Raw genomic sequence first — 21,843 nt, forward strand, 5'->3', positions numbered from 1 at the left:
TTTAAAATGCAATATAAAAAAAATGTGGAGTTGATAACAAGTGACCATGATAGTATCATTGATTATTGTAAAAACACATCTGATTCACTAATACCTTTTAGGGAAGAAAGGGCAGCTTGGTGGCTCAGTGGTTAGCACTGCTGTCTCACAGCACCAGGGCCCCAGGTTCAATTCCCGCTTCGGGCGACTATCTGTGTGGAGTTTGCACGTTCTCCCCGTATCTGCATACATTTCCTCTGGGTGCTCCGGTTTCCTCCCACAGTCAGGTGAATTGGCCATGCTAAATTGTCCATAGTATCAGGTGCATTCACCAGAGGGAAATGGGTCTGGGTTGCTCTCAGGTGGGTCAGTGTGGGCTTGTTGGGCCCCAGGGCCTGTTTCCATGCTGTCAGGAATCTAATCTAATCTAATCTCAAAAGCTTCCATCCTTATCTGGGCTTGCCTATTTGTGATTCCAGACCAAAATTTGGCTGACTCTTAACTGCCCTCTGAAAAGGCATCACAAAACACTCTTTCAGTCCAAAGGCAATTAGGATGGGCAGATACCCACATTCCATGAAATAAACTGGACATTTGCCTGATATAAATGACTGCCCAAGATCAACATGGAAGGAGTGAATGGAAATAAGTTGGTTACAATAATCCTTAACTGAAACCGAAGAGTCTGAAACCCTGAGCAACTTGTTCCTTACGCTTCAAATTAATACCAAGGCAAACTTATGGCTGGAAGGGCAAATGAAGAGGGACTGTGCCTGAATCGCATAGTACAATGTACAACGAGCTTTAATTTCACTTTACAGCAGGATAATGACTGAGCATCAGTATCTACTGACATTTCAAATTAATGCATTCTCTCTAATATTGGTTCAAAGTCTTGCAATACCCTCCCTAACAGAGTGTACTCTCACACATGGACTGCACCCCTCCCATTTATCTCTCAGGCCCCCTTGACTATCCACCCCCCCCCCCCCCCCACATTCCTGATGATCTTATGTCTGAAATGCCAACTCCTGCTCTTCGGATGCTGTCTGATCAGCTGAGCTTTTCCAAAACCATACTTCTTGACTTGGATCTCCAGCATCTGCAGTCCTCACTTTCTCCCACATGGACTGCAGCAGTTCAAGGCAGCAGCTTCTCAATGGCAAGTAGGGATGGACAATACTGCTCTAGCCAGAGACACTCAAATCCCATAAAAGAATGAATGGCAGAGATTAAGAAAAACCCGTAAACTAATTTCTATGATATAATTCATATACACAATAATTATATGCATATAATATACACAATACATACCAAGACTGTTTGAGCATCAGCTAAATCAAAGGTTGGTTTAAGTGGTGCCAAAAAGCAAGCTGGGACAATATGTTTGTAGATGAAGTCTTCGAATCCTAGAAGGCCATCTTTACCCCCTGGAATCAACAACATTCAGTTAAACCAGGTATTTGGTTGAAAGAAAAATAAAGGTTGTTCTCATCAACTGAGGAAATTTGTAGTTCTTACCCCAAAGTTCGACTAGTTTTGAAAGTATGATAAAGCAAGTTTTTTGAGCAATTGGATCTGGAAATTCCACTGCTCCCTGAATGACTGTAAACAGGACACGTTCGACATTCTGTACACCTGGGAGGGAGAGGGTTATTGCACTATTGTTAAAAAAGTTATGAGGACCGGCATTAATATTTGTCACATGGATCAATGTCAATGGCAAGGCATTGTTAAAATCAGATCTTGACTGATTCCCGAAACAAGAAAAGCCCTCCAACTAATCAGTATGTAGGGAACAGAATACAACACCATAGCATGATACCAAGTGACACCGTACACAAAATCATTGGAGGTGGCAGGCAGGTAGAGACAACAGTTCAATGAGGCAATGTTGCAATGCTGAAGCAAAAGCAACAAAAATTAACACTGGAAAATACTCATTAGTTCAGGCAACTTGAGATTACCTTTCATTCGTTCTGCTAAAAGATAATCTCTAAGACAGTAACTGTATTCTTTCACAAAAACTACCTTACCCATTAAGCATTTCCAAACTTTTTTAAATTTTAGAATTATACCATCCACAGTATTTTGCTTTTGTATAATAGCTATATAAATACAGGCATAGAGTAGGAAAGCACTGAAACTGCATTGGCTTTCATTTTCCCAAGATACATTTGGGGACAGTCACATGTGCTACATTCCAGCCTAATCGCCTTTTGTTCAAAAAGACACAGAAACCTATTCTGGTTAGTTATTTACATGCTGTGGATAAAGGGAAACAAAGTAGTCACGCTTGGATTTCCAGAATGCATTTGAGAAGATGCCCAAGACTATTTTGAAAAGTAAAAACTCATTGGTGTGTTTGGGGGCGCAACATTTCAGCTTAGCTACAAGTAACAACAATACTGGGGCTTCAACTGTTTATAATTGGTAAATTTGTTTAAACGAGAGACGAAAGGAATGCTTCACAAATTTTCTGATATCACAAAGACAGACAGGAAAGCAAGTTGCAAAGAGCATATGAGGATATGGCATATGGAGCATAACAAGGTAAAATGCGACATTTTTGAAAAAATTCTTCACATCAAAATACACAATCATATTAGTCAGATTGCAAAGCTCTGAGATGCAAAGAGATTGGGAATCTTTATGTACGAGTTGCAAAGCATTAGTAAACAGGCACAGCAAGTAACTAAAAAAGCTATAATGCTATAATTTATCATAACGGGAATTAAAATATACAAATAGCGACATTATGACTTGGTTATACAAGGCATCAATCAGACTGCATCTGGAGTACTGTGCACAATACTGGTCACTTTATTTCCGTGAGAGTGGATAACTGCTGGAAGCAGTCCAGAGGTGGTTTGCTGGACACGAGCGGGGACAGAGTAGGGGCAGCTGACTTGAAGAAAAATTGCACAGGCTAGGCTTCGAACCAGCTGGAGTTTAAGATAAGTGGGACAACTTGATTGATACATACAAGAATCTTGACAAATGAATTTGAAGCCGGCAGTCCCTATTATGGGAAAAGCTAGTACAGAGTATCACTGTTTAAAAACCAGAGGTCACCCATTTAAAACAGAGGTTAGGAAAATGCTTCTCTCAATAGATTGAGTGTCTTTGGAAGTCTCTTTCTGAAAGGATGATGGAAGCAAAGTCCTTGAATATCTTTAAGACAGTGGTAGATTCTTGAAGATAAGCAAGGGGCTGCAAGGTCATTAGGATAGGTGGCACTGCAGATTTGAAGTTACAATCAGATCAGCTGTGATCTTACGGATGGCTTCGTCAACAATCAACAACGGATTCATGGTCACCATTAAACTCTCAATTCCAGATTTTTATTGAATTCAAGATCCATAATCTGCTGTGGTGGGATTTGAACCCACGTGCCCAGAACATTACCTGGGTCTCTACATTAATGGTCTAGCAATAATATCACTAGGTTAACACCTCCCCTTAAAAGATGAACCTTTATGAAACAGCAGTATGTATGCCCAATTGTGGGAGTTACGTTCTAAGAAGGATGTGATGGCATTAGAAGGGGGGTGTAGAAAAGATTTTGAGAATGAGGTCACTCATCCGTGCAACCAATTATATGGATATTTTGAAGTGTGGACAGTTCTCCATAGAGAAAGTGGAGTGTAGAACTGGACAGAGGTGTTCATATTTATGGTGGGGTCAGACAAAACAAAAAGAAACCATTCCAAATAGTAGAATGTAGGAGAGAATCAAAGGACAGTAATTGAAAAGGGAATGATTAAAGAATCAAAAAAGGTGATGTAAGGAATATCTTATTTTTACAGCAATTGCTTAGAACATGGAATGCATGGCGTGTGGAGGAGGCAGATTCTGACGTGCGGCTCTCAAAACAGAATGGGACAACTACCTGATAAGAAAGTAAATGAAGTCTGAGAAAAAGTAGCAGAGTGAAAGTGGAGTTGAAGATTGCCAGATTAGCCGTGATTTTGTGGAGTGGCAGAGGAGACTCAAAAGGTTGAGAGGCCTCGTTCTGTTCCTCTGCCTTATGAGAGGTCACAGATGGAGGATAACTGGCAAGACAGCCAGAGGGCGAGAACATGTTTCATTTTAGAACAGTATTACAATGATCAGAAACAGCTTGCTTGAAAGCGATTGATGCAAATTCAATGGTAACTTTTATGACGAAACTGTGCCTTTGAGAGACATATGTTTGGTGTTGATTTTCTCTGCTGGGGGCGGGGATGGGTTGCCACAGTGGTACTGGAATGCCTGCTTCGGACAGGCAGGTGAACAGCTTTACAGTTCTCCCTGGGTGATCTTTTAAAATGAAACAAAAGAATCACGAGCAGGTGGTGTCAGGGCTCACACACACACAAACGATTTGAGATTTCCTTGCAATTTGAGTTCGTTGAAGGTTTTTCGCTGGCTGCTCAACTGAAAGCTAGAGTTCCCAACTGCTGTACTGAAGTCTTAGATAAGAGACTTCCTCATAAAAGTCAAAAAGGCGAATTGTTTCTTTGCCCTGGACTACACAGATAGACAGCAGGTGAGACTAAACTGTTTCGCAGAATTGCATTTTTGCCAAAGGGTGTGTTTATGGGACGCTGCCTATATTGAAACAGTTGATGATCAGTGGTTAAATAATACATTAAGTTTGTCAAGAGTTAAAATTACACCAACTTTTTTTTTTGTATTTTAACCATGTTGTAATAATAAAATGTGATTTGATTAAAGCCCAACGATGGACCAAATGACACCTGGAAAATAACAGTTACTATATCAGGGGAGCAGGTTCTGGTCTGGTCCGGTCCATTACACTTTCAGAAGAACGTTGAATAAACACCTGAACAGAAACACTGTCAGGGCTTTGAGAAAACAATAGGAATGGCACTAATTTGGATAACTCACTTGCTGAGCTGTCCGAATAGCCTCCTTTGCTTCAATACAAATGTATCTGCATATATACGACTTTATTTCAAAAAGCAGTGTTAGTCGTAAGGGTTGGAGGTGGTTTTGGCGGGGGCAGAAAACAAAAACTTTTTTTGAAAATTTACAAATTCATTTACCTTGGTTGGCAATGACCTCACTCATTCCACTTCCTGTAACGGTTTGTAGAAATGCGAAGTAACTTCTGCGGAGCATCTGGTTCTCAAGTGCCGCGGTTTGGTCATTTTCTTCTGCGGGCCGTGATAATATTTCAAATATAGCTTGAACCAAAGGCATAAATACTTGTTGCAAAAATGGTGAAATCTGTGTCTGTGGAAAGGAAGGCATTTTGCAACAACACAAAACAGTGACATTTTATCAAATGGAGAGCGAAATCACAATATTGTGGTGATAGGTATTAATTTAAAATAGGATATTGTAACAATTCAACATAGGACAACTACAAGTTTTCTCTTGTAGTAAAGAAAACATTGTTGGGCCAGTTTCAAAATGTACAAGTTAAAGCCAAACCTCAACTATTGTTCACAAGAAAACAAGATCAAAGCTAGAACAAGAATTATTACACATAGTTTCCCATACACAATCAAGTTCCAAAACTGTGGGCTCCCAAGTCTGAGCTGTGTTCTCAGTATTACACCAATTGTTCAGCACAACATAATATCGCCTTTGATTACTTTGTGTACTGCTGTGGTTGCCACACTACCAGAGGGATGTTTTGGCTTTGGAGGGGGTACAGATGTTGCTTGGTTTGGAGGGTATTAGAATAGAGAATGTGTTGTTGGAAAAGCACAGGTGAAGCAGCATCCGAGCAGCAGGAGAATTGACGTTTCAGGCATAAACTCTTCATCAGGAAGGATATTAGCTATGATGAAAAATTGGACAGATTTGGTTTGTTCTCACTTGAACAAAGAATGAAGGGTAACCTGATACAGGTTTATAAAATTATGACAGGCATGGATAGTTGAAGTCAATTTCTAGGGGATATAGGTTTAAGGTAAAAGGGGCAAGTTTAAATGAGATCATAGGTATCATAAAATCCTAATAGTATGGAAACAGACTATTCAGTTCATCGAGTCACACTGACCCTGTGAAGAGCACCTCACCCAGACCCATCCCCCTACCCTATAACCCTGCATCTCCCATGGCTAATCCACTTAGCCTGCACACCCCTGAACACATGGCAATTTAGCACAGCCATCTACCAAACGTGCACATGTTTGGACTGTGGGTGGAAACTGGGGCACCTGGAGGAAACCCGTGCAGACACGGAAAAAATGGGCAAACTCCACACAGACAGTTGCCAGAGGGTGGGACCGAACCCAAGTCCCTGGTTAGTGGTAACCACTGAGCTACCTTGCTGCACTAGATGTGAAAGGTTTTGACATAGATGGTGGTAACTATCTGGAATGTGCTGCCAGGGGCGAGGGGTAGGGTTGGAGATGGAAACAGAAGCAACATCTGAAAGGCAACTTGACAGATACAGCCAACGTTTTATTAACTGGGACCAGGGGTGTACTGGCTGATCAGATATTCCATTTAATCAAGGGGTCCACATAATCAATGTGGAAACGCACACTAAGTAACAGAAATGTAATGCGGGGGCATGCACATCACTGTTTATACCTACCAGCAAACAGCCTTCTCAATTGACGGCTCTGACATTACGGGGCTCATGATAATACAGTAAACATCCAGTATTTCAGGTATATAATTTTTGCAGGTTTATCAGGTGCCGATTAAAATTAATAAGCAGGGGATGTGGGGATACAGACCTCTTGGACAGAAAGGTTTTTAGAAAGGCATCATGTCTTGTCTTGGTCTTGGTGGGCTAAAGGGCCTGTTCTTTGAACTATTTTATTGTCCATTCTTAATAGTCCTGGAGAAGGGCAGTAGTGAGCTGTCTCTTGAACCACTGCAATTCTTGGGATGTAGGAGCATCTTAACAATTCCAGGATTTTGATCCAGCAATAATGAAAGGACAACAATACAGCTCCAAGTCAGAAATATGTATGACTGGGAGGCATTGGTGTCCTATGCATTTGTTGCCCATATCTTTTCAAGTAGAAGAGGTTCTGGCTTTGGAAGGTGCCGTCAAAAGAACCTTGGCGAGTTGCTGCAGTGCATCTTATGGATTGTACACACTGCTGCCACTCTGGTGAAAGGAGTAAACGCAGATGGTGGATGGGATGCCAATCATATGGACCTCTTTGTCTTGGATGGTGTCAAACTGGAGTCTTGTAGCTGCACACAGCCAGGCATGTGAGAGAGTATTCCACCACTTGTGCCTTGTAGATGGATGTTAAGCTTTGTGAGAGGCCACAAGTCGTGAGCTATTCTCCAAAGAATACCTAGTTTCTGACTCAGCTAGTTCAGTTCAATGTATGATTAAAGGTAAATGCCAGGATGTTGATAGTGGGGAATCAGCGATGGTAAAGCCATTGAATGATAAGGGGCAACAGATGCTCTCATTGGAGATGGCATTGTCTGGCACTTGTGATGCCAACATTACTCGCCACTGAACAGTAAATGTCTGGATTTGTCATGGTCTTACTGCATATGGACATCAACAGTTTCAGTATAAAGTCTCATGAACAATGCTGAACATTGTTTGATGATCGTACATCGCTCTGACTTTACGATAGAGGGAACGGCGTGATGAAATAAAAGCTGAAATGTGCTGACCCATGTTGTGATTTGAAAGAACAAACTTGTGGGTGCTTGCCTTCTGGATTCCACAGTGAGTTAATTTGATAAAATGTGCACGTTATTAATTACTTTGAACACAGAAGAGTCCCTCAAACTACAACAAAATAAGGTGAGCAGTTATTTAGTTTTGACACTGATTTGAGGGATGATCAGGACAATACCATGTTTCAATAATACCGCAAGACTGTCTGTATCCATAAATCAGAAATGGTTTTGACATCTCACCTGAAAGCTGCACTTCCAACAATACAACACTCCATCATGAGTGCAGTGCATACTGGCCTTTAGCATTCAGTCATGAATGGGACTTACACACAATTTTAAAATTCAGAAGTGAGTATTACCACTTAGCAAAGCTGGCATTTGGCTTAACAAGTCTCAAACTACTTTCAAAACACAAACGAAGCATCATACCTTAAATTTTGCTGTGATTTGATTAATAAGAGGGATAAATTCCTGAAGGTCCTTTGCCTCACAGTCCTTAAGCATGTGTTCTGATGCTGTAGGAATGAATGGAAGAACTTCTTCCTCTAAGCAAATGATCATTCTGTGAAGAAAGGTCCGAACACCACTTCGCAGAACTTCCTTCTGCAAAGCACAACTTAGAGCTGGCAGGAATGCTTGCAGACAGTCTCTGTACACTTCAGAGCAGCCACACTGTTTCACTGTCTGCTTGTTGCTGAAGGCCTTACTGGTCCGGCTGTAAATAAGAGAAATGGAATAAACACAACAGTGCTTAGATCAAGTCTTCATTACAAAATCAGGGGAGAGGAAATGTAGTCAAATGTGGGAGTCAATGGATACGTAACAGACAGCCTATCCCCAGAAATTGAAACAGAAGTCAAGGGAGGGAAGAGTCATAGATAGAGCAGTAAAAGAGAGGGGGATGGAAAATGGAAGCAAAATGAGATTTCCAAATTAGGATGAAAATAGGACGCAGCACTGATAATACAATTGGATGTACTGGACAGTGAGTTGTGGGAGGGTGTCAGCGGAATGGGAATATTCAGGCTTCGTTTCAAGGAAGCAGAGAGGCTTCAGATCATCCACAGAATATGAAATTGGAAGGAATGCACACTCATGGTGAAAAGGAAGTGGGTGGGTCCAGGAAACTAATGTTGTGGAGCATCAAAAGAAATCTTAAATGTAAGTGAGAAGAGACTGGACAAGAGGTGAAAGAAGAAAGGTTGAAAACAAAAATGAGTTCAGTGGGAGTGGCACATGAACAGGCTGAAAATGGGCCTGCCATTCAGAGTTTAGGGACTACGAGAACTATTAAGCTAAAATACAAGTTTCCTGGATCGTAAAGTTCGTCTGAAATATTGTAGCTCAAATAATTAAAACATGCATCATTTGCAGCTGACAGTTTGACTGTGAGGACTGCAGGTGTAAAATAAGGTAGAATTCAAACAGAAGTCTTGAATCTTTTAGGAAAGGACTAAAAGTCACAATTTTAGGGCTTGCAGTGTAGCTGAATGAGTTCACTGGCCTTCCCCAATGTAATTCCCTTGGCACTAGTGGTCATTTTAATATAATTTCTTGAAGTACATACAAATTGTATGCCCCTTTATTTTAAATTCATATGTAGATCATTATGTGGTAAACATCTCATAGATCAAGTCACCGCATAAAGATAAATGGGGGTTAGTACGCAGAGAAGAAAAAGCATGACATCCAAACTGAAAACAAACCAGAAAGGATTATGAAATCACATCACTTGGCTGCTGTAGTTTTTCCTCCAGGATAAGGAAATTTTTAAAATTTCTGGATAAGAGGCACTTTCTCCAGCGCAACTCAGGTGTTCCAGCAAAATTTCAAATGAACATTACTATTTTTCAACACAAGGCAGCCGTACAAGTGCGTGTCAGCCGTACAAGTCAGCATGGATAAATGAAGACTACAGGCAAACTGGAGAGCATAAGCAGCAGAGCACTAGGGATAGCAGCAGAATGATTCAGAACAACTGGGAGCGAGTAGAAGAAAGAATTCAGCAGGTAAAAGGGTAATATGCTTTTAGAAATAACTCAAGACACAGGCAATGCTGTAAAAGCAGATATCCGCCACCCATTCTTAGTCGTCCCAGAGATGAAGATGGGCCTTAGAACCAGTGCAGTTTTGAAAATACTTCTGCAACACTAACAAATAGGCAAAAGTGAGGACTGCAGATGCTGGAAACCATAGTTTAGATCAGAGTGGTGCTGGAAAAGCACAGCAGGTCAGGCAGCATTCGAGGAGCAGGAAACATTGACGTTTCGGGCAAAAGCCCTTCATCAGGAATAGCCTATTCCGAAACGTCGATTTGCCTGTTCCGCGGATGCTGCCTGACCTGCTGTGCTTTTCCAGCACCACTCTGATCTAAACATCTGTAACATATGTAGCTCCAGTTCAGCTTTGTTAAAGGAAAGGTGATATTTATCCAACTGAAGTATTCCTGAAAGGTCATATATCATAACTACATCAACATATAGTTACATGAAGCAGCTAAACATGGGCTCAGAAAATGAGGTCCGTAACCCCATGGCTTTGCGTCATGCACTTAGAATTTTAATTACAAGAGGGCTAACCTTGCAAAGCCCACTGCATGGTTTAAGCAGTCTGCCAATGCAGCTTGCCTCTCCCCATCCTGCTCTGTTAAGAGTTTCTCCAAGAACACTTTGAACTTCTCCATTAGCGGTGTGAGCAAGTCCCTCATCAAAGCCTGTTTCCTCTCTGCCGGGTATTCACTATTCACAATTAGTACTCCGGCTGTTTCGTAAATAAACAGCTGATCGTCGCTGGTTAAGAGAGCCTGGAAACCGTTCTCCTGAAGTAGGATGAAAGCAAACCGTTACAATACTCAGGAACTATCAAAGTCAGTCAGAATATAATGCACACTGAAAAAGAAAGCATTCAAAATCAATTTTGGCATTTTACTGGCCAGAACAGAGGGGAACATCAGATCAGGTATTCCACTGTGTAATGCACAGTTTGCAAAAACCTTCAAGACAAGCTACAGTAATTTGCTCTTAGAAATTGCCTTTAAAAGTGAAATATCCCAAGGCATACCTTGGAAGGATAACCAAATAATTTTTTGACACCTGCCAGAGAAAGGAGTTATTAAATCAGTTGATAGGCAAAATGGTTTGAACTGTTTGAAATTATTCTCTTAAACCAGTGCAAAAGGCAGTGTTCACAATGGTGTTTCCTTAGTCCTGGACTTGGGACTAAATTTTTTTTTGAAAAGCACCTTCCCCTTTTCTAACAGAAATCAAATGATTTGCATTATCTAGCCTGAGGAAATAATTTAATCTCTTTCAGATTTCCAAACAGAAGATAATTCAAAACTTACTGAAGGAGAGAGGACCAGTAAATCCTGTATTCTGTTCAAAATATCCTCGATGTACAGATTCATATGTTTACTGTAAAGATAAAGACAGTTAGTTTCATATTTACAAGCAATTCAAATTAGTGACAATTCTGTTGCTTTGAGCAGCAATTTTAGTTGCTCCCCTTGCTCTGAGCCATACACACCAGGGAGAGGAGGCAAGGATACACTGTAACTAAACTGGAGTGATAGCTCCTAAGAATGAAAATAGCACTTGTTCATGGCAAGGACCTGCATGTGGAACCTTTTAACTGGGGAGGCTTTTTTTGTTTTGGAGATGCCGGTGTTGGACTGGGATGTACAAAGTTAAAAATTACAACACCAGATTGTAGTCAAACAGGTTTATTTGGAAGCATTAGCTTTCGGAGTGCTGCTCCTTCATCAGGTGGTTATGGAGAATAAGACCAAGATCTCCACAACCACCTGAACGAGGAGCAGCACTCCGAAAGCTAGTGCTTGCAAATAAACCTGCTGGACTGTAACCTGGTGTTGTGCGATTTTCTTTTGTTGTACTGTAGCGAGCACACTGTTTGAGCTGACCAGAAAATTCTATTGTTCTTGCCTCCTGTCACAGCAACATTGGCAGGATGCAAGGTTGATAACCAACCTGTTTGGCTGTATGATGACATCTGTGGTTATTAAACCTGGAGATGGGACACAAACCTGGGGCACATATAGCCCAGAGTTAGAATAAAGAATACAGCACAGGAACAGGAACAGGACCGTCAGCAGTCCAACACATCTTGCCCTTCCATACTAAAACGGTCTTCACTTACTGAAACCGAATCCCTCTATTCCTTCCTATTCATGTATTCGGCCAGGTGCTTCCTGAATGTGGTCTTGAATATCGTGTCTGCTTTGGACCACCATCTCCGGAAGCACACTCCAGGCATTCACTACCCTGTGTGGAAAAATTTGCCTCGCACATCTCTGAAACTCCACCTTTCCCCCCTGGCCCTTAAATCTATGTCCCCTAGTAACTGACCCCTCCACCCTGGGGAAAAAGCCTCATACTTTCCACTCTACCCAAATGATTCAATCTTCTAAACTTCTATCAGGTCACCCTTTAATCTCCCATGTTCCAATGAAACCAAACCCAGTCTATCTAGCCTTTCTTCATAGCTAAAATCCCCCAAAAAAGGCAACATCCCAGTAAACCTTCTACACACCCTCCCCAAAGCATCCTCATCTTTCTCAATGTGCTGAGCAGAACTGTATGCAATATTGCAAGTGTAGCTGAACTGAAGTTGTATAAAGCATAACTCGCCTATCCTTATACTCTATGCCCCTTCCAATGAAGGCAAGCATGCTATACGCCTTTTTTTTTTAAAACCTTATCTATCTGTGCTGCCACCTTCAGTGATCTGTGAACCTGCACACCAATACTCCTAAAGATTCTGCCATTCACTATATAAATTTCCATCGATATTTAATCTTCCAAAATGCACCACCTCACATTTGTCCGGATTAAGCTCCGTCTGCCATTTTTCTGCCCATGCCTCCAACTGACCAATATCCTGCTGTATCCCCTGACAATTCTCATTCTCCACAACTCCAACCTTTGTATAGTCCACAAACTTTCTAATTAGACCAGTCACGTTTTCCTCCAAAGCATTTATGTAGACCACAAACAGCAAGAGGTCTCAACACTGATTGCTGTGAAACACTAGTCACAACTCTTCATTCTGAAAAGCATCCTTCCACAGCTACCCTGCCCCCAAGTACTAAGTCAGTCCCGTATCCAGATTCCCAGCTCACCCCAATACTATATAACTTCAGTTTTTGTACCAGTCTGCCTTGAAGGACTTTGTCTAAGGCTTTACTAAAGTCCATGTAGACATGAACAACCATTTTTCCCCACAGTCATCTTCATCACCTCCTCAAAACACTCGATCAAATTAGTGAGGCACGACCTCCCATGCACAAAACCATGCTGTCTATCGCTAATAAGTCCATTTGTTTCTAAATGCGTATGGATCTTGTCTCAGGGAACCCTGATGCGAGGCTCACAGGCCTGTCATTTTCTGGGTTATACCTGCTACACTTGCTAAACAATGGGATAACATTGACTATTTCCCAGTTCTCTGGGACCTCCCCTGTGGATACAAAGATGTCTGTCAATGCTCCAACAATTTGTTCACTTGCCTCTTTCAATATTCAGGGATAGATCCCATCAGGATCCAGCGACTTATCTACCTTAATACCTTTTTTTTTAAAAAAGATGCATAAAACCTCTTACTTTTTAATAGCAACTTGGCTTAGAAATTCGACACTCCCAGAGATCATCCACCACCAAATCCTTCTCTATGGTGAATACTGCCAAAGTGTTTGTTTAGGACCTCACCTCCCTCTTCTGGCTTCACACAGATTCCCTCATTTGTCCTTAAATGGGCCAATCCTGAACCCAGCTACCCTCTTGCTTTTAATATATGTATTTGGGATTCTCCTTAATCCTGTTGCTAACAACTTTTCATGACCCCCTTTAGCCCTTCTCATTCCTTGTTTACATTCTTTCCTTATATACTTCAAGGGCTTTGTCTGCTCCCATTCTCCTCGACCTTATGTTTGCTTCCTGTTTCGTTTTGACCAACCTCAACACATCTCTGGTCATCCAAGGTTCAAGTAACTTGCCGTACCTATCCTTCATTTTTGCAGGAATGTGCCGCTCCTGAACTCTCATCAACTGCTATTTGAAATTCATGTCCAATGTGGACTTCCCCTCAAACAGTTGCCTCCAATTAACACTCTCCAGTTCCTGCCTAATATTGCTGCAGTTCACCTTTCCCCAACTTAACCCCTTCACCCAGGACTGCTGTTATCCCTATCCATGAGTATCTTAAAACTCATGGTATTATGGTCACTCCTCCCAAAATGCTCCCCCGCTGAAACTTCACTCACCTGGACGGGCTCATTTCCCAAAACCAGGTCCAGTGTAACCCCTTCCCTGGTTGGACTGTTTACATACTGTGTTAAGAAACCCTCCTGAACGGTCCTTACAAATACTGCCCTATCCAAGCCTCTAGCACAAATTGAATGTCAGTTAATAAAGGAGGAGTTGAAAATCACCCACAACAACCCTGCTGATTTTACACCTTTCCAATATCGGTCGACATAATCATCTTCTCTATCTTCCACTGACTGTTGGGACAACTGCAGTATACCCCCAGCACTGTAATTTCATCTTTCTATTCTGGAGTTTTAACCATATTGCCTCGCTGCACAAGTCCTCTGATGTAGTCATCTCTTCTGTAGTGTGAAAGTTCCATTCTTGTGTGACCACACCCTACACAAGAATCACGCAACACAAATAGCACTTAGTATTGGTGATGTAATCACATTATAGCCAACAGATGTTTGAGAAACAGTGTGCCCTATTGTCAATTGCTTTACAGCCATTTCACATTGACAACATGCGCGTAATGGAAGAACGACCTGTATCCTTCCTCAGTTCAGCTGAGAGATACTCTTTTACCAGTAAAAAAAGACTCCCCCCTCACCCCTTTTACAGCATTTTCTACGTCAACTGAAACATTAAATCCTGGACATTCAGCTGCCAGTCCTGTCCCACTTTCAACCAAGCCTCCATCATCACAATAATGTTATAGCTCCATCTGCTAACCAAAGTTCTCCGAGTTAATCTACCTTGCCTATTACACTTCTCGCATTGAAACACATGCATTTCAGGCCATCTCCCTGCCCTTTCAGCAGTTTTTCCCTGCCTGTGTTAGGACACACCACTACAACAACACAGGAACACAAAGAGAACTCCCCTCCCCCCACCCCAAGGGCACGTACGGCCACAGCCAGTGATGGAGAGCACCTAGATTCCACCAGACTGCCCTTCATGGAACAATTCAGAACTCAATGCAGACTTTTACCCTTTAAAAATATTAATACCTCATGGTAAAAGTTCCTGCTATTAGGTATTACAAAGGATTTCCAATCAAAGTGAAAGCTGGAAGGAGTCTCATTGCTTATCGGGTTTACCTACCTTAAAGATTTAATGAATCTGGAGAGCAGGTACGCTGTCCTACTTCGCACCTTAGGGCTACTATTACGTAGTCCTCTATGATCTAAAAACGCCATCTGCAAAAGTAATAATAAAAACATTACTTTTGAGATGTGCCGTAAGTTACAAAACAAAAGAATGATAAAGAATCCAGTTATGTTGCATTTTAGCTGATCCACTAATGTAAACTTCACTTGCCTATTAAAAAGCACTCTCATGGGAACAGATATTTTTCATAGTGTTATGACACAACTCTGAAGCAGGTGGGACTTGAGTGCAGGCCTTTCAGACCAGAGGTGGGAACAACTACACTGCACCGCAAGAGCCCCTTTATTGCCTAACTGGGAATTGATCCTGGGGCGTAGCAGTCAATCTGCAAAATCCTAACCACTAAAGTAGCAGGGAAGCTCCCACACAGACTAGGGCTTCTTCCTCTAGTAAAGTTTGAAAGTTTGAGACCTGAAAATGTGAAGAGGTGTGCCCCCAAAACTACCACTTTAAAACGTTCACAAAAAACTAAGAGCAGGAGCAGCGAGAAGGCCAGCTGAGCTCCTCTACCACTCTTTACAATCATGGCTAATCTTGGGCTTCAACTTCCCACTTGTTCACTGTATTCCCTGATTTCATGGAAGGCCAAAAAATCTGACTATTCCAGCCTTGAATATATTTAAGAGAAAAATGGAGCGGCAACAAATCCTCTGGTATAGAGGATTTAGCACATTCACAAACCTCCGAGTGGAGTAATTCCTCATTCCAATCCTAAATGATTGTCCCTTTATTCAGAGACTGCGCCTCCACATTTTAGACTCCCCAGCTCGCAACAATCTCTCAACGTCTACCCTACCAAGCCTCTCCAGAATCTTGTATATTTCAAAGAAGCGGTCTCTGATTCTTCTGACGTCCAGAGAATATAAACCCATTTACTCATTCTCTCATTTCCTCAAACCATTAATTCCTATAAACACTGTCCTGTAGACTAGACCCTAATATTTAGGAATAAATCAGTTTTTCAATATTCTCAGACCCTCTCCATATATTAGAGCATCAGTACACTTTATATACGTGTCCAAATTGAAAAGGAAACTCAATAAGCCAATACACTTTTTGGCAATATTCAGGCCAGAGATTTGTGTTTGAAACAACTCACCAGAACAGTTGGAATGTGTTGTGGTTCTACAGTAAAAAATTTCTCATAGCGAACTACTATTTCGAAAAACTCCAAGGCAACCGATGTATGCTGGTACTGACTCACTCCAGATGTCACCAACTATAGGGACAGTAAAAGCATGTTATATTTCAGAAATTAATAGAAACCATTCATTTCATTTGGTCCACACCTACAGTACTCAGGCCAGGAAGCAAAGATTTATAAATGGTATCTTATTTTTCAACAACGTGAATCTGAAAGTAATATCACACTCTAATGCTTGCAAACCACATTTTCAACAGTGCATGACAACCACATGGTTTCCTTTTTCTTCAAGGAATCTACACCGCAGTAATGTGGGAGCCACGCACAGATCGACCACAAACTGGTCAATGTCAAACTTTCAAAAAGCAATTTGATTTGCACTTCAAAGGGTAATGAATTACAGGATTCTGAAGAAGACCAGTGTTGGACACGAGGGATACACACGGCAAGTATTTTACACAGAGGGTGGTGGATGTCTGGAACCAGCAGAGGTGGTAGAGGCAGGCACGGTAGATTCATTTTAGATGCATCTGGACAGATGCACAAGTAGGTGGGGAGTAGAGGGATACAGACGCTCAGGAATTGACCAACAGGTTTAGACAGTACATTTGGATCGGCTCAGGCTTAGAGGGCCGAAGGGCCTGTTCCGGGCTTAAATTTTCTTTGTTCTTTGGATGAAAGATATCTTCGTGGTTTGTGTTTTCATTTTAGTTTTATGGCCAAGTGCTCCCTACACTGAAGAATTTTCACCACCTCAGAACACTACAGTGCTTTATAAGTAATGAAGTACATCTGTCCTGCCATTAAATTGGGCAGCACTTTCAACAAACGTGCACAGGCATAATGGGCTAAATGGCTTCTTTCTAGAAAAATCAATTCCCACTGAATTCATAAGTTGCTCTGCAATCTTATACACATGCAATGGCATTCACAAAATGTTTCATAACTTTTCTAGAAATAATTAATCCCCAAATGTCAATCCACGTAATAAAACAATCTTGGATAAAGTTCAGAATGCCCTTTTTAAACAGTAAGGTCCTGATCCATCCAGATGTTCAGTATCGATAATTACAACGAGGTGAATTACAACTTTTCTAAATACTCAACTGTGTGCATCATCTCCTGCAAGACACTGGCTTTTGCACTGTCTCCAGAGAAATGTGCACCATGGGACACTGGGATTGCCTCTCCCAACATGAATAGCAGCCTCAGAGCCACTTCCACTTCCATGAACCTTGTGTTTTGCCAGTTCCTGTAAAGGAGGAAAGAAAACAACTAAGTACACTAGGATGCAAAAGGAAAGCCCAAGTTATATTGTGGAGCATTACCCTTTCATGGTGAGATCATGGTGAGATGCTGGCATTTACTGCACATGCTTAATTCCCCTCAAGTGGTGGTCAGCCACCTTTGTCAATCACTGCAGTCTACAAACTTTCTGCAAAAGATTCACACCTCCGATCCTGTTATTTCACCACAAATAATATTTATCAAAACATATTTTTACACAATTTTTCTAAGGAAGATCAGGTTTATGAAATAACTGCAGAGACCTAAATCAAATGGACTTGATATTAACAGACTCAGGTAATATAACAAATACTGCATTGCACCCAAACACTCAACATGTTAGTAGTCAGTGTGAGCATGCTCACAGGTACCTCATTATTCCTCCAATATTCCCCATTAAGTTGTGCAATTTACTTTATGGGAAAGGGTAGTCAGTGGTACAAGCAGGTGCAGTGGTGACAAAGATCATTAGCTACCAAAAGTAATGCAACGATGGGCAGCAATAGAGACAGATTCCCTATTGTCTGGTGCGTGCTTCAGCAAGTGAATATGCAAAGTGATATTAACTGAAGTGTAAACATTTGCAGAACGCAAGGACAGAAGCAATTGAAAGCAAGTCTCTGTGGGCAGAGGTGGTGAATGAAGTCGACGTTTTGGTGTTCCTTTCTAACTCTGAAGCTTGAAATAAATCAGCATTGTGGATCATAAAGATGATACAAAACAGTTACACTATCCCTCCGACCAGGCTGCCAGAGAACTGACAGCCCCATCACGTCTCCTCTGCATAGAGAGAGATGTGGACTTTGAATCCTTGCCCTGCACACATTTGGCAGAGGCCTCCAGACCAGAATCACAAGTCAGCAACATACCATGCCTGAGATTCTATCCATGGGCAGTTTCAGGCTTTGTAAAGTAGTAATGTCTATTGTCTATTTCCTTAACAACAGTCCAGCCAAATCCAAAGCCAAATCCTGGTTCCTCCAGGAGGAGAACAAGCCCAGTAATTGAGTGTTTCACAAAAGAAATGTATTCCAAGTGAGGAAGCCTCTAAACCTTTATCAACATGCTACTACAGTTTAACAATATATCCTGCATCATAGTATTCCAAGAAAAAGCTTTGCATACCAGCACACCAGGTAGAGACTGAGGATGACCTTGCATAAAGCGTGGCTGATTTCCTTAAAAAGGATGTGCATACATCAAGATAGAATAAAGACTTGCATTTATATTGCATCTTTCACAACCTCAAAGTCCCAAAGCTCTTTATCGTCAATGAGTGCTTTTAAAGTTGCTGAAATGTAGGAAATTCAGTAGCCAGATCATACAGAGCAAGCTCCCACAAACATCAGAAACAGGTCAAATTTACAAGTGATTAAAACATGGATTAGTGCGATCTCAGTGGTCCACTTTCAAACCGGCCACAGTCAAAGAGATATAATGATTACAAAGAGGATGGTTATTGAGGCTACCTACCCAAATTGTCTGTCTGTCTGTCTGTCTGTCTTGCTCCTGTCCATAGTTACGATGCTACCTTTCTATCATATGCACTGTTGAAGAGTGAAAAGTACAAATGTGATAGGCCCCTGTTTGCTTTAATTCAAACTGGCATACACAATGCTCCGGCACTCAAGAAAAAATTTATTTAGAAATACACAAATTTTCTGAGCTGCAAACAACCAGCAATTCTAGTTCTCACTTCAGTCAGTTGAGGGAAATATTACTTTAACCAAACTTTGAGATTCTGGACTTCCAAATAGATTAAATTAAAAAGGAGTATTAACTGTTCCTAAATGTTTGGTGTTTATAAACATTGGGATGGATTGATAACATTTAAAATTGTCCGTTCAAGTCAAAATCCTTTAACCTCCTCCAGCTCCTTTTTAAGAAGTTCTCCCAGCTTTGTGGGTTGGACCTAGTATTTGGCCTGTTGTCAATTTCTGTTTGACAACATTCCTGCATTGTGCTGTGGGACATTTTGGTATGTTAAAGGCACTATATAAATGCAAGTTGTTGCTGCTTCATACGCTTGTCCTACCCTCCCCTGGTTTCACCATGTAACATGTTAATCTAGGACAACAGTTCTTGCCATTTTCAGTCTTCCTGCAGAGAAGCATCTAGCCCACACGTGCCACAAATTCACTATCTGGCAAGTAAACCTGTAACTGGCTTTGTGCAAAGTTCCAAGAATTGACATACAACTCCAAATGCTGGAGCACCGACACATCACACTAACTACACATGACGCAGATCTGTTTCAAACGAGGACACACACGCTCAGTGACACTTACCCCAGCGTTGCATTGAAGACCCGTCGGACAGCAGCTAAGAGTAACTCGGGTGAAACTTGTGCCAGTCTGTCCAAAAGCAACTTCAAATGCTTTCTATATTCAAGGAACATGGCTTCATCTTCACCCTAGTGAAATAATAAAAAATGAGCTGTTGGGTGCAAATCGGGGAAGGCACTTTATTGTCGTCAAAGATTTGATTCAGAACCATTTCCAGTGAAACCTGAACGCACTTCTCTGGTTACATTAGCAACGTAAAGCAGATCAGCATCACGGAGGCTGGTTGGAAGATCGGAGGCTGGTTGGAAGATCAAAAGATTGAAAAAGGATGTATAAGGGGCTATTCAACTGAAGCAAAAATATTTCAAATGGGTTATTATTCTCACATGCTGTGAACAACGGGTGTTCTAATGGATGATCATGTAACTGCTGCTTGTAGTCAAACTCCATCTGGTTCACTGACGCCCTTAAATATGAAGGAAAACTGCCAGCCCTTCCCAGGTCCAGCCCACAAATGACTCCAGGCCCACAATAATGTGGTTGACTCAGTGTTGGATGGTTATTCAGGTATAAGTAATGTGTGTGGATATGGGATAAAAAGAATTCAGGAAAACTGCAGTAGATAATGATGCACATCGAAAGGGTTAGTGCAAACATGACAGGTTGAACGGACTCCTATGCTTAACACCAGAGACTCCTAACTATCCTCGAGGCAATTAGGCATGGACAATAAATGCCAGTTTTGCTTGTAATGCTTACAGCATATAAATAAAAAAAGATAGTTACAGCAGTTGTACTAAAACGTTCCTTTTCAACTGAATCAGTAATGAGATTTAAAGGCCATAATTATCACTCCTATTAAAATCAGACAGCACTACTGCCTCTCAGTGACAGGGAGCTGAGTTCAACTCCATCCTCAGACGACCATGTTGTGTGAAGTTTGCACATTCTGTGTCTGCGTTGGTTTCTTCTGGGTGCTCTGGTTTCCTCCCACAGTCTGAAGATGTGCAGGTTAGATGGATTGACCATGCTAACTTGTCCCATAGTATCCAAGGATATGCAGGCTCAGTGGATTAGCCACAGGAAATGCAGGGATAGGGTAGAGTGGTGGGACCCTGAGGTTGGTGTGGACTGGATGGGCCAAATGGCCTGCTTCCACAATGTAGGGACAATATGTAAAAACCTTGTAATATCCTGTATAGTGAACAAGTCCTCTCCTGCCTTAAGGTTTGCTTCCACTGATTGAGGTACAGTTCTGGAATCATCTCAGAAACATATCAAGGTGGCCATTATTCAAGTGCATAACTCAAGTTATGTGGAATCTCTCAACCATTCAGAATGCACAAAAGTCAAAAAGATCACTGATTTGTAAATCTAAGAATTGCTGCACACAGCTATCTGAATTGCTGAGCATTTCCAGTTTCGTTTAACTGAGTACACAAACTTCATTTATTTGATGGTGACCAATATCAAGAAACATATCTGACTATTTCCCCTTCCGTCATTAGCTACAAGTCTGGCTGTGACCAGTAACAGAACAAAGACATGGTCAAACCTAGATTGGCTCTGGGTCTACAAGCATCAGTGACAAAACCTTAACCTGCAAACCATCTCATATACACTAGTGTGCTTTTCACAGATATAGATTAAAGGAAAGTTTTTATGAGGATTTCTGAGCTAAAGCTGGTTTTGCTAGAAACATACAATTGCAGAATACAGGGAAACATGGCTTTTGCACTCAGCAAGGTAGGTGATTTCATGCAATACAAAATTCCTGATAACCAAATTTGAAGCACACTGTCTTACCTCATTTTCAAAATTGAATTCTTCATCATAGGTTAATTTCTTTATAACCGCATGCATAATTGCCTACATCAAAAAAATGGACACAGGATGTAAATAATAACTAGAACTTGAGGTGTAACAACTTTTTTTCATTTAAGCACATCAGGCTTACCTCAATATTAGCCTTTTGCTGTTCAGTCAGTGCAGGAAGCTGAAGAGATAATGAGTACAGAAGGTTATGAATTCAGATCGCCCACACGGCTTTAACAAAGCAATACACATAGTCAATCTACATTACGAACAA

General features: G+C 41.3%; 1 protein-coding gene across 4 annotated transcripts in view; it reads right to left on the reverse strand.

Annotated features, from left to right (window-relative positions):
- Nucleotides 1–21,843, reverse strand: part of xpot (exportin, tRNA (nuclear export receptor for tRNAs)) — a 53,025-nt gene that overhangs the window by 11,343 nt on the left and 19,839 nt on the right. For all 4 annotated transcript variants that reach the window (XM_072551891.1, XM_072551888.1, XM_072551889.1 and 1 more), the window contains exons 10-21: nucleotides 21,712–21,750; nucleotides 21,561–21,623; nucleotides 19,758–19,882; nucleotides 17,290–17,434; nucleotides 16,138–16,257; nucleotides 14,973–15,067; nucleotides 10,946–11,015; nucleotides 10,182–10,420; nucleotides 8,032–8,317; nucleotides 5,031–5,220; nucleotides 1,501–1,617; nucleotides 1,294–1,409 (exon numbers count right to left, since the gene is read on the reverse strand). In XM_072551891.1, coding sequence (XP_072407992.1) covers nucleotides 1,294–1,409; nucleotides 1,501–1,617; nucleotides 5,031–5,220; nucleotides 8,032–8,317; nucleotides 10,182–10,420; nucleotides 10,946–11,015; nucleotides 14,973–15,067; nucleotides 16,138–16,257; nucleotides 17,290–17,434; nucleotides 19,758–19,882; nucleotides 21,561–21,623; nucleotides 21,712–21,750 — 1,605 coding nt within the window. The remainder of the gene's footprint in view (nucleotides 1–1,293; nucleotides 1,410–1,500; nucleotides 1,618–5,030; nucleotides 5,221–8,031; nucleotides 8,318–10,181; nucleotides 10,421–10,945; nucleotides 11,016–14,972; nucleotides 15,068–16,137; nucleotides 16,258–17,289; nucleotides 17,435–19,757; nucleotides 19,883–21,560; nucleotides 21,624–21,711; nucleotides 21,751–21,843) is intronic.

Source organism: Chiloscyllium punctatum, chromosome 32, assembly GCF_047496795.1.
Source record: "Chiloscyllium punctatum isolate Juve2018m chromosome 32, sChiPun1.3, whole genome shotgun sequence".
Classification (NCBI taxonomy): domain Eukaryota; kingdom Metazoa; phylum Chordata; class Chondrichthyes; order Orectolobiformes; family Hemiscylliidae; genus Chiloscyllium; species Chiloscyllium punctatum.